The following is a 15,699-nucleotide window of genomic DNA, read 5'->3' on the forward strand; positions in this document are numbered from 1 at the left end:
TTAGCTCCAGAGAACAAAACTTTTATGGGGTTTTAGTCTGACCCTTTTTCTGTCATTGTAGGCTGGTTGAACCAGTGTTTCCTGTCAGGAAACATTTTTACAACTGAAATAAGGTGTTAGTACTGCAGTCTACACTCGCAGAATCCAGATTTTGCATCAAAAATTATGCTTTAGACAGGGAATAGGAAAAGAGAAGAAATAGTCATTGGCTATTATGAAGCATGACATTAAGTGATAGAAATAGGCTAATCTTAAGAGAGATTTTTTTCTGATAAGGAAAGTAATGGAAATGTGATTGATCACAGAAGTGATCAGCTTAGTCAGCATGGCTTCTCACTTCCCATGCATTCTTGTATTGATCTGTCTTTAGATACAGACTGAGAAGAGTGTGGATTAGAATGTTCCCACCTGCACATATATCCTCCTTAAAGACTGGTAGCAAAGGAATAGAAGAAAATCCATAGCAGTTATTGGAAAAGACCATGTAAAAAAGGAAATAGTAGCTGATACACTCTGTTGGTCAGAGAGAATATATTCCTGCTGCTATGGATTTCATTTGTTTTAGGATGAAAAAAATTGTCAAGAGGAACTAAACCAGTGCTGTAGGATTTGCCAGAAAATTAGGGACAGATTATCAACAAACCTTCTACCCTCCTTATTAAGAGTCCAAGCCATAACTCCCTGGGCAAGAATAGAAGTTTCCTCTTATCTGCTCCACTGTCTAGGGGTGGTAGGGAGTAAAAGAACCCAGAAGCTTTAAATACTGGGACTCTGAGGGTTGTGAGGAACCTAAATCAGGGTAATGAAACCTAAACATAAAATCCAGTAGTAAAATTTACCTTAAATAGAAATCCAGCTTCCTCTGGAGCTTCCTTCTTCCTCATCTGTCCTGGGCAACAAGTGAGTTTGGATCTTGTTTGGAGTCCCCATAACTCTAAAGCACCTTTACCATTCAAAAATCTAGTTTCCCCCATATCTCCCCAGCTGAGAATGTGCACTCTTGCCATCCCCACAAGTACTGGTTTTAGGACACAAACTGAGGGTGTGCAGTAACAGCTTGCTGAGGTAGATGCTGGATGAGTGGATTGTCTGGAGATCCAGACATGGGACAGATCTGTCTGTCCTGTCTCTCAGACAGAAATATTCAACAAGTGATACCCTAGATATTCTTTCAGGAGGAATGGCCTGTTACTGAGCTATCAATTAAGCAATCCAGACAACCAACCTTTAGTGTCATTCCATAATGCCTTTCCCTGACTCAGGAGGAGGCTGTGACCTCTGTCTATTCTGATCTTAGTGCATTTTGAGAAGGTCAAAATTGCTTTCAATCTGCTGTGCAGGAGCATTGCAAGTGGTTCCTTACGAGCAAGATTTTATCAGTACCCTCGAGGTGCCAGGATTTCTGCTGCTTGTATGGAGTAGAGCCATTGCCAACAATGAGGAGGCTCTAAAAGGACAGAGCCAGCACCAGTGAGATCAACTACTCATTTTTACCTGCCCTAACTACAGCAAAGGAAAGGAAGCTTAAAGGAAGCAAAATTCTGTAAGACGAGGAAGGGATGAGTTTCAATTAAAACAAAAATGCAATATAATAATATAAAATATATTGCAATATAAAATGCAAACAAAATCCTCAGCTGGATCACAGCTTGTTATGTTATAATAACAATTTTGTGTTATTAATCCAATATGAATATTGATTTTACACTGGCTATTGCCTGCCTAATTGTTAGATCTGTCTTGGTAGAAGTCTGGCTGTGCTCTGAATATGTATGTTTTAAAGAAAAATGCCTTCTTTTGGGCACTATGGTACTTCAGCAGCATGTAAACTGTCTTTAATTAAGAATGAAATAGGAAAAATATTGCCACTGGATGGTGCTGCTCACTATTCTAAGGACTAGATAGGATTGTTTGTTTTAAAAGGTGTTGTCAGGCTCCTCTGTTCACAGAATGCCATATTTTTGCATTAATAAAGTCATATTTTCAACACTAAGTGCAAAAACTCATTTCCAAACGGCCATTTGCTATTTTCTGTGTCTTTTAAACCTAATTTTGAACTGTAGCTTGCTCAATTTGTGGAAGACTGGCAAATACAAATGTCTTGCCCTGCCTTGCATACTGTGTATTTTGTGGATTGGTCTGTTTCCTTTCTGTTTGAGAGAGGGAATAGAACATTAAATTAGCCTAATTGAATGCTGCTGTTCAGCTTCTACCCTGCCTACGGCAACCAGAGGGGTAGAGAGCCATGAAGCCTTAAAATTTTAACAAGTTGTTAGAACGCAGATACACTTCTAATGCACACAAACGGGGATGTGAACCACTCAGTTCTTTCTGGGGTCTCAGATGGTGTCTTTGGCAAGGGCAAAAGTGAAAGAAAAACCTGAAAGTATAGGGGGAGGCTTGAAGGGAGATGTGATGACATGATTTAGAGAGGAAAAGTACTCAGAGAAGAAAAGTAGAGTGAAAAAAGACAGGAGATGTCAGGGATGAAAGACTCTCCAGAGGAACTGCTAGCTAAAGCAGAAAGGTCCCTGTAAAGGTGATGCAAGTACTGCAGCTTGCTCTAATGTTGTTCATAGTGCATGGCTCTATTGCTGTATGTTTGTATTAACCTACTCTTTTAAGAAGGCTGACAAAGATTCAGACAAGGAAAGTAAAATTTCATTATTTGGTCTATGTCATTTGTTACTAGAAATTCCCAGTCTCATTAGTATCCAGAATGCTGAGGTAACTGGGAAAATAAAAATGATGGCTTCTTCTTTAGTTTCAGAAAATGTTCTGAGATTACAAACATGATTGAGGGCCTCTCAGTCCTCACAAATGCCTTTAGGACACAAAGAATGAAGGTGTGCATTGGGAGATGATATCCAAGTACCTGGAGTGGATGGAGTCAGCGAAGCCTAGTGAGGTAGGTGCTGGAGGACTGGATTGATCCTTGCAGCACTGAAAGCTTGTTCCTAGGCCAGCCTGTTGGTAAACAATGGCTTTGATCATGTTGGCCCACAGAAGCAGATTGGTTTATTTTCTTCTAGGTTTTTTGCTGGCTCATGACCAGATCTCTTTACTTAAGTCATATAGAACATGTTTTACATAGCTAAAATATTGCAGGAATGAGTGCCTTGGCACATAAAAATGATTGCCATCTTCTGTTTCTGCAGGGCTCACCTTTCTATTAATGTGACTGGACTCAAGGCCTTGATTTACAGAACATGAGTTTGTTAATTTCTCTGTGTGTCTGTCCACTTCTATACCAAGACAAAATCTTGAAATTCATACCAAGTGCAGATTTGCTTTTAAAATTTGACTCTGAGGGACTATCAGATGCTATCAGATGTTACTGGATACTACCTTTGAGGGATTTCTGGAGATATATAAAAGTGATTTTCTTAACATCAGAACCATTCCAACATGTGCAGTCTGGAAAACATCCATTTATGACTGTAGTGATATAGGTATGGTGGACTTCTTTTCTCTTTTGCATGATTCTGATAGAAATATTGGCTAGGTATGATATACCTTTTCATCCCGCTTTACCTTAATATTCTGAGGTGAGAGGTTGTTTCAAAACAAGACTTAACTTAGCAGTCATTTCAGCCCTCATCACACAGGATTAAAAACTCTTCTGGGTCCTCTGTCTATCGTCTGTACAAATGATACTTCCCTCCTTCCTTCCTTGTTCTATGTTCTTTAATCCAGCTTTGCTTTTTCCTCAAGTTTCCAAGGCATGAAAATTCAATAGTTTGTTTCATCTCATGCATCAAGGATATGTTTGTCTTTGCATCATTCAAGGGCCATTTTGAACCAGTTAATCCAATGTTCCATATCAGCATGAAGCCTTAGTCATTCAATTTTCTCTGCAAACAGCAAGCAGTGATATAGCTGAGGAAGAAAACTCATAGACTCTGAAAAGATTGTAAATTGTGCACACTGTTCATTCAAAGACTTTGACAGAGCTATGGAGTACCAAATGTCTCTGCAGAATCTAGAATCAACCTATAGATTTTTGATATAAAAGAGACGAGTGACTTAATCTGGTAATTTATTCACAAAAACAATTTGATTTCTCAAGTCTCTTTCTCTGTCTCTCCCCGATTCTCTCTCTTCATTGTTTTATGTATAGAAAGAATTGATGTCAGCTTTATGCAGTTACTTTGTCACAGGATTTCAGGGCTGCCTATCCTAGACAAGAGTCATAAGATATCCTTACCTTGTATTTGTTAAGTTGTTCTAGTTAATGTGCTGTTGTGGTTTAACCCCAGCCAGCAGCCAAGCCCCAGGAAGTCACTTATTCACTCCTCCACCAGAGGGATCAGAGAAAAAATCAGAAGGATTAAAAGCTACAAAACTCATGGTTTGAGATAAAGGCAGCTTAATAAGGAAAGTGAAAGCTGCACAAGCAAGCAGAGAAAAACAAGGAATTATTTCACTTCCTCCCATGGGCAGGCAGGTGTTCAGCCATCTTCAGGAAAGCAGGGCCCCATCATACAGAACAGTGACTTGGGAAGACAAACACCATCACTCCAAATGTCCCTTCTTCCCCCACTTTATATACTGATCATAATGTCATATAGTCTGGAATATTCCTTTGGTCTGCTGGGGTCAGCTGTCCTGGCTCACAATCTCCCATGCATCCATAGTCTGTTCATCAGCACAGCAGTAGGAAAAGCAGAAAAGGCTTTGGCTCTGTGTAAGCCCTGCTTAGCCATAACAAAAACATCTCTCCATTATCAACTCTATGTTCAACACAAATCCAAAATACAGCCCTCTACCAGCTCCTGTGAAGAAAGTTAGCTCTGCCCAAGAAAAAACCAGTACATGTATCACAGGGATAAAAGTGAACTAATACAGGCATTTTCTTGGACACCATATAGTATTACTTTTAATTACTTTCCATTTAAGATAATAATTTTGCGTACTTTTTATATTGTATAGTGATGCATTAGAAAGTGACAAACTGTTGCCTTCCACGATGTCCCTCAGGCAGGATTGTTTATCCCAGGACTTTCTCCACTGACATTAAATCAGAACAAGTAATTTGGCACACTATCTGAGTGGAAATAGGTATTATAGCAGAATGTCATAGATGGGTGCTTTCTTTCCTTGGGGTTGTATAGATGTTCAGAAATGACAAAATTTGCTACAGCATCTAATGCTTCCATTTAAAACTAGTCATTTAAGGTTGAGTATTTGTCTTTAAAAAGATCTTATTGAATATAAATGAATATATATGGAACATTATTTTCACAGTTACAGGCATAAGTATCTATTGTGCAAAGAATGAATAAGAATGCATATTAGTAATAAGATATGCTAATGTTTTTAAATCCACAGATTTCTCCAGTCAGTGCCCTTAACTGGTTTTGGTCACATATTTCGTGCAAATGGCAGTACTATAATATTGATTCACCATTGATTTCTTGTAAAAATGAATAAACTTTTGGTCCAGGATTTTTTTTTTCTTCCCCAGGCAAGACATATTTAAGTGTAGTGATGCAGTTTTAACATATTTTGAGTTATAAAAATTAGATTTTTATATATTTAACCTAGTGTAAACTCTTATTTTGTGATTGATGCCTGCATGTATAGAACGCATATAGATAGCATCCTAATCTTTAGATGAAGATATAAATTTCTGTTCTTGCTGTGATTTTTGTGATGCTTGGAGTCATTCTGGGATTCTTGATGCACATTGTTTTTCACCAGTGTACTGTACATGCTCGCCTCATGAGCTGCTCTAGCCCATCCGTGCACACTGCACCAGCATGTCATACTTTCTAAGCTATGTGAAGGAGCTCCCTTTTGCCTCATTAAAATCCCTACAGAGTTTACTAACTACTGCTTAACTAGGTAATTCTAAGGCAATTAACTTTCTGTTATCATTCATTTTGCACAAGCTGTTGAAGCACATGTTCCTGTGTGCTGGACATGGTGTCCCATGGCTGAAGGAGCTGCAGAGCTTGTGTAAGGATCAAACCAGGGGAGGAGGGTGAGGAGCTAAAACGTTAGCTGCCATCACCAGCTAAAGGGGAGGTATATTGCTATGCTTTCACTAACTGGTACTGGTCCGTCTCTTTACTAGAGGTGAGCATGTGGAAAATCAAATAAATATGTCTGGCATCACAGACTTTCTTTTTCTTCTGCTCTGAATTCCATTGTATCTGACTATATCCTATATTTCTAGTCTGTTTCTTTATTGTGTTCAAATTCTACAATTTGCCAGAAATACACCAAAATTCCATGAATTAAGAATTTGGTGCCATTCAGCCTTGAAGTGGATCTATAGCAAGGCAGAGTTCAATGTATTTCAGGGCTTTTTTTGACCCTTGTTTTCTATCATAAGTCCAAATTTTCAATCATGTTTCTTGACAATTAGGAAAAATTCCCTGTTTTAAAGCTTAATTACCATTGTTTTTCTGCAATTTCTATTTTTAATTTCAGCTTCTGATGTTAGTGTTAAACTTCTGCATTAATCTTCCAAAACGTAGAGCTTTTTCATCCACTTATTTTGATCCGCTTAAGAGTGAATTAAATATTTGTACACATGAAAGACTGAAGTTTTATCTGTATCCTGCTAAAACAACTGGAATAGTCCAAGGAAAAGCAGACCACCAAAATTTGTAAAATACATGACAGCAAATTATAAGATAACTCCCTCAAGGGATGTGACTGAGGAGCACATTTTCAGAGGCATTCAGGCTAATACTGTCTTGATTATCTTTAGGAAAAACTGTGGAAAAACCCTCTTCCACTGCTGAGGATGTAATCTTTTAACCCAATAAATCCTTATTAAAACATAACAAGGAATAGATGCAAAACACAAAGTCAGAAAAAAGCTACCCCAGCGTAAATTTTACTTCTCTCCCTCCTTGTCCCCTGTGAATAAAGAAATTTAAAACTAGAGACTTTATAAAGTCTAAGAGGGATTTGGCTGTTGATTTTATAAGGTCTCAGCTATTCTGGAGGTAGGTGAAAAATGTATAAAACTCATATGTAGATATAGGCTTGATAATAACTGCATCCTTGTTGAAATGCAACAATGTTGCCACACTATCAGCTGTAAATTAATTTATCAGTAAAATAAGAAGTTTAATAAAACAGGTTTCATTGGAGACAAAATGGATAAGAAATGAATAGAGGCTGCATTTGAAGCTTTACATTAAAATCTTTGACACTCATCTTTCAACTATCTTTCTCACCTTTCATCTATCACAACAAAGGACTTGTGGAAATAAAATGTTTGGTAGAACATATAATTTATCAAATATCTTCAGCAACACAATTTAGAATTATGCATGTCCTGGATTTCAGCTGGGAAAGGTCTGCTGAAATAGTACCCAGGTCCATAGTTCAATCGACTTCTAAATATTTTCCTTTTGCTTCCTGGAACACCATACAAGATTTAGCATTTGGAATTCAGAATATTTTTTATAATAATGCTATTTTAGTCTACCAAATAGTTTGATGAACTCAGTGCAAAAATTCCAAAGCACTTACAAATAGATAAAGTAATTTAAATCTGGGAAAGGTCTAGGCTTTCTAAATCCAATTTGCATTATAGTTTTGGAACTGTATATTATTAACTAATATCAAGCAAAAAGACTTGTGGCATAAATTATTTGAGTAGATTTAATCTCTTACTTTAAAATGAGTTCCTGAATTAAGAGTATGGAAACTATTAGAATCAGCATTCAGCACTTTGTGTTTATCACACAGCAGGCAATCACGAGACAAACTTTCTACAGAGAATTATGAAACAAAATTGCTATAGGAGCCTTTCCTAGTCTTTGCTTATTCTGAATTGAATCTATGGGGTTGCTATCAACACACCAAAGTTGTTGACAGTGTTGTTTCACTGTTGCAGCTTTGGGTATTTTCATTTTTTATATAAAATGCTGTAAACATCCATTCCTTTTTATCCCAAATTTCTTCATCTCTTAGCACTGTAATATCCTGTATCAGTGAGCTCTAAATTGAATCCTGCTTTGTAGACTGAAATCTGGACTGCATTGTTTTCAATAGCACTTTGTACTGATACTTTGAAAAAGGCGAGAGCCCTCTCCTTTGCTGGTGCAGTAAGTCAGCACTGCTAGGTATTCTTCAGACAAAAACAAAGGTGATGGTGATGATGAAGATACCCTTTTTTGCAGAGTTTATAAGGCTTGCAGATAGAATGGGAAGTGGGGAGCTCTAGCATACAAACTGGTATACTAAAAGCTTTATATCCTCATTCTCATCTGTTCCGTCTTTCTCATCTCCATGTTCATTGCACAAGGGTATGCACTTGCTCAAGCGAGAGAAAGATCAGATGAATAGAGATGATTCCTCACTTAACCTTTAAAAACGTCTTTAGATTCAGAAGTCCACTAAACCTCTGTTTTCCTGGGGTTAAATCTCTGTCTTAATTTATTTCTGAGCCCTTTCCATTCTTTATCGGAGCTGTTGTTTATGGATACACTCCAAGATTCATCTTGAAAATATACGCATCCTCCTGCCAATCTTCAAAAGAGTTTGGTCATTTGTACTATTTTTTGAAAGAATAATAATGAAATTTTGTTTGATATAATGCTCTCCAAATATGTGTTAGATGGAATTATGGTTCAAAGATAACTCATAACCTGCATCTCCTAATTTCTACATTTGTAAGTTTTTAAAAATACCTTTGCAAATATGCTATTTGTTTGGATTTTATTTTCTGTGAAAAGAAAATTGGAGTAATCGATTCTTTCCTAAAGCTTCCTAAATATCAAATTTTGAATATTTACATGTCTCAGAGTTTACATCAGTGTTCTTTCTAGGCTTTCCATTATTTTATGACTTTCATTTGATAGTTTGCTGGAATGGAGACTTGTACAAATACTAAGCTTTTTGTAAAAAGTTTTGCACCTTGTTCATGCTTCAGGATATACTTTTGTATATCCTTCTTGAAAAGCCACTGGAATGAAGGAACTGACAGATGACTTCATTTGTTCCGTTTCTTTCTGCGTAAATTAAAGCCAACTTCACCCATAGGTGACAGCAAACTCTTGGAAACTGAAAATGCAGTCAACCCAATGCAAGCTATTAAGTGTACAACAGTGACAGCGAAAGTGCTCATGTGGAAATAGGCAAAAAATCTGTAGACAAGATGCAAAAAATTTGCAAACAAATCTCAGAAAACCTATGATATCTTTCTGAGAACTGCAAAAGAGCTATGTAACGTGGGTGGGGATTGCATGAAGAGAAAACCCTCAGTTTGAGGACAGTTGAGGATTGAGCTTTGCTCTGTAAGAAGCTGATCCCCTTCCCTAATGGACAGCTCTGCTTGGCATCTATTACTGGAGAGAGCTGTAAGGTCTAAGTGTTGCACCTGATTACCAGCCAGAAGAACAATGGAATGTTATCAAATGCTCCCCACCTTTGCAAAATCAGAAGAGCCGTATGTGTGCTTACATGTCAATGCACTGAAATGGGAAATCAAAAATGAACCAGTGGGTTATCACACACATATCTGTAGGAGCTGGTGGGAGCTTTAATCTGTGCTCTGAACAAGTAGGTCATTAGGGCATAAAAATCTTGGTCTGATCTCCTGCTTTGGGACTTCTTCAGTGCATTTTTAAGGAAAACAGGAGAACGAGACATAACTTTTTTGACTCTTGAGTTAGTAATTTGAATATTTATTTTTCTAGTAATTTGGTAAATTGTGTAGTTCTTTACCATTTCCATTAAAACTTCATAATTCAGGAGAAAAAACAAAGCCAAATCCTTTTTTTTTTTTCCTTTTCCTTTACAAATGGGGAGGAGGGCCTTGAGATGCTCTCATCCTATTGTTTATTATCAGCAAAATACTTCTTATGAAATTAGCGGCAAATTAAATATTTCTAGACTGTTTTATTTCTTTCTCAACAATACTTTTAACTTGTGTTGGAATAATATTTAAACACATTAATAGTGAAAGCTGGTAATTAGATTCAGTCTTTTGTAGTGTGATTTTCATTAATTACATGCTTACTTTAGCTGAGTTATTTTACACAATCTGTGATCTTCCAGACACAGAGGATTAACTAACCACAGATGAGTTCCTGGAGAAATAAAGCACATTTTCAGGGCACGCTACACTCCACTAAGAATGAGATGGATCACCTCCTGGGCAGGCATCCTCTCTCCATGGGACGTGAAGGGAGGCCAACAGGACCAGGCTTTTTGATCCTTAAGTTAGGGAAGATGAATTGCTTTCCTTCTTGGGTCACCTACTGGCACATGTAATAAACTGGTGCAGAAGTCCCTTCTCTACATGGATGTTAGAGATGAGACTTCCTAGTAGGGTTTGCACAGGCAAGACTTTAGTTTGTTGCTTTTTTAAAATTTTGCTTTATTTGGATTTTAGTTTTGTTTGTTTGTATTTTTTGTTTGTTTTTAATAGCAAAGTAATTAACCATCTTCTGGTCAGAAAAAATCCTCAAGCAAGCCAAGAAAAGAATTGTCTATCTGAGTTTTTATCCTTTCCCCCCTCCTTTTTAATAGTAAGGAGATGCTTAGAGGTATCTGTGGTCAATTCTTACCCTTTGTTGCAGATTGTTCACAGGACCCTTGCAGCCATGCTGGGCTCTTTGGCCGCTTTAGCCGCCTTAGCTATTGTTGGGGAGGTAAGTTATCAAGCTGTGAGTGCTCCCTTTGCTTCTGGCTGTGGAGTCAGGCAACATCAATTCCCATGTTTGCCCAGTTCTAACTGAGCACGTGGCAAAGCAGTGGTTTTTAAGAAAGAGAAATGGTAAGATAGAAACTGGGGTGGGAAAACAGGTCAGACTAATATAGAGACAAGGAGAGTACAAGCAAGTCAGTTGATGCTTTTTTGTTCTGATTTGCGGGAAGCTGACTACAGCCATTTTCAGCTTAATTCAGCGTTAGTTTAACACTGTTATTTTCAGTAATGTTAGGCTACCAAGCAACCTAAATGGAAATACATTGCTTTATGCTACCCTAAATAATTACATCTCACGCTTGCATGTTCCAACCCTTTTGTTTCACCTGCTGCTTACTCTTAGTTGATATATAGTGAAACCTCAGATTGATTTTCTCGGTTGTTCTCTTAACCACATCATTACTATGTTCCCTTTAATTCCCTCCAGTTTGTTCACAGGTGAAGTGGTATGTTTTTGTTCTCTTACCAAAAAGGAAACTGCTGTGTACCATGTAATTTGGTTATCTTTTATTTCTGTAATGTTATGTAAGGAACAACTAGACCAACCAATAGCCTGATAATGACCCACTTAGGATGCCAGTACTACTTTGAATTAGTAATAATAATAATAGTAGTAATGACAATAATAAAGAGTCCTTTTTATATAGCTTATAGGAACACTTATTAATTTCCATCACATTTATTTAAGGGGTTCATCAATTAAGTGGATTGTATAAGTCATAGCTAATCACAAGTTAGGTGGCATTCACTTGTAATTGCATTTTTTGATTGCAGAGGCCAAGTATGGTCCAAGTGGTGGAGTGGATTGACTATGAGACACTGGCGTTATTGTTTGGAATGGTAAGTAAAACATATCTTTTGCTCTAAATGTGCCAAAGTAATCTCATTCAATATAGAGATGTTTCCTTTTAAAAATTTTTGTAATTGTACTTTACTCAGACAACTTATGACAAACACTTGTGTCTTAAGGAATTTAACAAAAAGGATGAGGATAAGACCTCTGAAGGAGTCTTTTGAAGTGTTGATCCTTTTCTGGTTTTTTTTCAATCTGTGGAATTGTATTGATGACATGCTAAAAACATCCCTGGGATTTATAAACAGAAAGACCTGCTTAAGGGCCAAGTATTATCACTCTCATTTATCTATTTAATTTTGTTTATTCAAGATCTTCCTCAAACACACTCTGCTGGAAAAGTGGTTTTCTGTCTTACTGTTATGTCTGAAGCTACAAAAAAGCAAGCCAGAACTGGAAAAGTAATATCTGATGAGATTATAATCATACATTATTTTATTCACTTTGCCCAGAGGTATTTGTGGTAAAAAACATTGTCCAAGTGCTATTAGACTCTTACACAAAATATACAATATACAGAAAAAAAATTTTATCTGTTTCCATTCCGAGCTTTTCTTATTTCCTGACACTGGTCCTTGCGCCTTGCACTCCCCACAGGAAAAAAAAAAAAAAAAAAAAAAAAAAAAAAAAAAAAAAAAGAAGAAAGAAAATAAGACTGTTGGAAGCAAAGATAGAAGGACAAGAGAACTCCCAGATGTGGGAAAATGCAAGCAATTCTTGAAGCCACTATCTTTTGTGCTCTGTCAAGCACTACTGCAGAGAGCAAAGACATTTACTAGTTTTGCTTGATTAATGATATAAGGGAGATACATTGAGTACTTGATGTATCATGCCCACTTAGTCACCACAAATAAAATCCAACCAGACTCGTATGACATTTACAGACTGCTTATGTTGAGAAGTACATTTCACCATATGATGCATTGACTAGAGATATCTGGCAGTTTTAGTAGATATTCTAATATAAGGGTGATTAGATTCTCAAAGCTGTGTCAGATAAGAAGTCCATTCATCAGGATCACAAACTGCTTTGCTTTAGTTTTGAGTAATAATTCAATTACTTTTATATATCAGTTCCAAGTGACTATTTTTCTTCATCTTTTGGTAGATGGTTTTGGTAGCCATATTTTCAGAGACTGGATTCTTTGACTACTGTGCAGTAAAGGTAGGTTATAATTATTTCTAGATTTATCAAGTTAGCATTTATTCAAATCTGTCACATCAAGCATGATATTTAAAGAACCTTTCTAAGGTCAGTGTATACTTATCACAGTAGAAATGACAGGGGCCATGTTGTAATACTGGAAAAATCTTTTGTGGATGAAAGGAAGCCCTTAATGCAATTCTGTTTCTACGGGAGAGTGTTAAAGGTTCTCAGTAGGGTACACAAGTATTTGGACACTATTAAGCTGAGTATTTCACTGATTTCCCCAGGACTGCAATTCTGCTGTAGCTGAACTCTATTTATGCCTGGCAGTGCGACAGAAGAAATATGGGAACTATCATTAACTTTATGACCATACATGAAAAGTGGCCACAGACCTTTGCAGAACAGTAGCAGAACAAAAGATTACATGAGAAGTGTAATTCATAGAATCACAACCACAGAGAATGGTTTGTGTTAGAAGAATCCAATCCCCCTACCATGGGCAAGGACACCTTCCACTAGAGCAGGTTTCTTAAAACCCTATCTGGCCTGGCCCTGAACACTTCCAGGGATGGGGCATCCACAGCTTCTCTGGGTAACTATTGCAGTTTCACCACTTTCACAGCAAAGAATTTCTCCCTTATATCTATTTTAAACCTACTCTCTCAGTTTAAAGCAAATCCCCCTTGTCCTACCATTATATACTCTTGCCCAAAGACTCCCAGCCCAGCTGGCTTATTGTCCCCCTTTAGGTGCTGAAATGTGCTGTAAGGTGACACAGGAGCCTTCTCTTCTCCAGGCTGCATAAGCCAAATCTCTTCCAGCCTGTTCCCATAGGGGAGGTGCTCCAGTGTTTTGATCATGTTTATTGCCCTCCTCTGGACTCATTCCATCCTGCTGCTCTGAGGATGGGGAATGTGTCCCAGGTGTGGAGAGGATGGGAGTTCTAAACCATATTAGTCCACTCGGCTATGCAGGCAGAAGACTGGGGCTCAGCCCTTCTCCTGCCACAGACCATCTTTATGACTGGCAGAAGAGTGTGGTGTTTCTTCAGAGTTGTTTCTTCATTTGTGTGATGGACTGTTTGCCCACTTCCATGAATTATTTTCTTGTCAAGTTATTGGAGAGGGGGTTGTTGGAGTAATAGTAAAGGAATAGTAAATGCTTTGAGCTCATTGTTGCTCGACTTTAATCAAGTAGCTTTATCTATAATTTTTTGAAATAGCTGGAGTGATGTAGTCCATTAATTTTGCTTCTGTTTGTTTTTCCTAGGCTTATAGGTTCTCTCGAGGCAAGGTGTGGGCCATGATCACACTTCTGTGCCTTATTGCTGCAATTCTCTCTGCATTTCTGGACAATGTTACCACTATGCTGCTCTTTACTCCAGTGACCATAAGGTATTTAATTGTTATGGTTTTGGACTTGGTCTTTCATAGCCAGCAATCAGTAGTAGACGTGTGAAAAATACTTGTTTGGAGGTTTTTTTAAATCATTTAAATGGAAATCAGAACTTCAAATACTCTTCTTGTAGTAGATTATAAAGTTAGCACTTTCAGAGGGATGGGTTGCCTTTTGCCTTTGCATTAATACTGAGCACATATCTGAAATCTTTGAACACTGCCTTGGCAGCTAACCGTTCTGGTTTGTCTTCATATCTCAACTACAATAGCATATTGCACCAAATGCTCTCTAGTAGATGATTTTTTTTTCCTGTAAAGCAGGCAGAATATTTAAATTAAAGCTGCCTTATACTTTGCTGGCTAATATTTATATACAATGTTAGATAGTAATTTATGTTCAGTGGTTATCCCTTCTAATATTAGTGACAAGTAAATTTTTAAGAAGTCCGTATTTCATGTAATAGCTTTTTCTTGAACATGAGAATCTGAATTTTATTCCTGTTGGTGATCATGTCATTGGGACAGCTACTGGTTAATTGCACAATTTGAGATTAGATATTTGGAACTTTGAGCAGACAACCATGAATTAAATTACTTCAGATTTCTGTAAATTAACACGTGATTTGCAACTACATTTAATCAATGTGGTATTATAAATTACTGTTTAACCTGAATTTAACCTGTGTCTGGTCAGGCAAATCTGTTTAATCCTGTTCAGTTTTGGAAAGATCTAGTGTGTTTTAAAAATGATCCTGAGAGAGGTAATGCTTGCAGTCATTATCACATTAAAGTACACAAAATTCTATTAAGATATGCCCCCTCTTTAAAATGCAGTGTAAATCAGTAAAAAACAATTTTGCAAGTGACATTTATTCTAGACTGGAAACAGCTGGTGAATGAAAGCTCCATTTGTCTTCTGTCCAATTGTATATTAAAGAGATGGCTTTGCCATACTCTAATCAATAATTGCATTTCTAGCAGTAAGCAGGACTGGAACTATTAAACACCAAGTTTTCTTTAGCTGTGTTACAGAATATTTTGGATAAATATAATTTGGGAATGGATTGAAATCCAGAAGTCAAAGTAGCATAAAAAGCTTTTCACAGTCAGAGCTATGGTAACCTTTTTTTTTTTTCAAAGAATCCTAGGATAGGCCAGGTTGAAGGGACCTTGAAAGACCATCTGTTCCAACCTTTCATGGGAAAGGAAGCCTAGATTAGATTATCTGGCACTCTCTTCAACCACATCTTGAAAACCTCCAGTGATGGGCACTCTACCACATCCCTGCGGAGGTTGTTCCAGTGGTTAACTGTTTTCACCATACATTTTTTTTCTTATGTTGAGGTGAAATCTCTCCCTTGTAGGTATTGTCTCTTGTGTTCTCCATGTGGTTCCTTGTGAAGGGAGAGCCTCTGCCTTTGTAGACACCTTTACATAATGGACTTTTGTATTAAATGTATACTAAGTCCTTTTGCTTTATACTAAATGAGCCTGCAACACTGAAGAAGGGGAAACTCAGTATGTGGGAAACATTTGTATTTCAATCACTATCAAAACTAAAGTAAAATTTATCTCACCTACTAAAACCAAATAATTGCCTACTTCAAAAAGCTTCATGCTG

General features: G+C 37.2%; 1 protein-coding gene across 1 annotated transcript in view; it reads left to right on the forward strand.

Moving 5' to 3' along the window:
- Nucleotides 1-15,699, forward strand: part of OCA2 (OCA2 melanosomal transmembrane protein) — a 156,968-nt gene that overhangs the window by 36,889 nt on the left and 104,380 nt on the right. The window contains exons 9-12 of the mRNA XM_063392515.1: nucleotides 10,551-10,622; nucleotides 11,453-11,518; nucleotides 12,640-12,696; nucleotides 13,951-14,075. Coding sequence (XP_063248585.1) covers nucleotides 10,551-10,622; nucleotides 11,453-11,518; nucleotides 12,640-12,696; nucleotides 13,951-14,075 — 320 coding nt within the window. The remainder of the gene's footprint in view (nucleotides 1-10,550; nucleotides 10,623-11,452; nucleotides 11,519-12,639; nucleotides 12,697-13,950; nucleotides 14,076-15,699) is intronic.

This window comes from Prinia subflava, chromosome 3 (assembly GCF_021018805.1).
Source record: "Prinia subflava isolate CZ2003 ecotype Zambia chromosome 3, Cam_Psub_1.2, whole genome shotgun sequence".
In the NCBI taxonomy this organism is placed as follows: domain Eukaryota; kingdom Metazoa; phylum Chordata; class Aves; order Passeriformes; family Cisticolidae; genus Prinia; species Prinia subflava.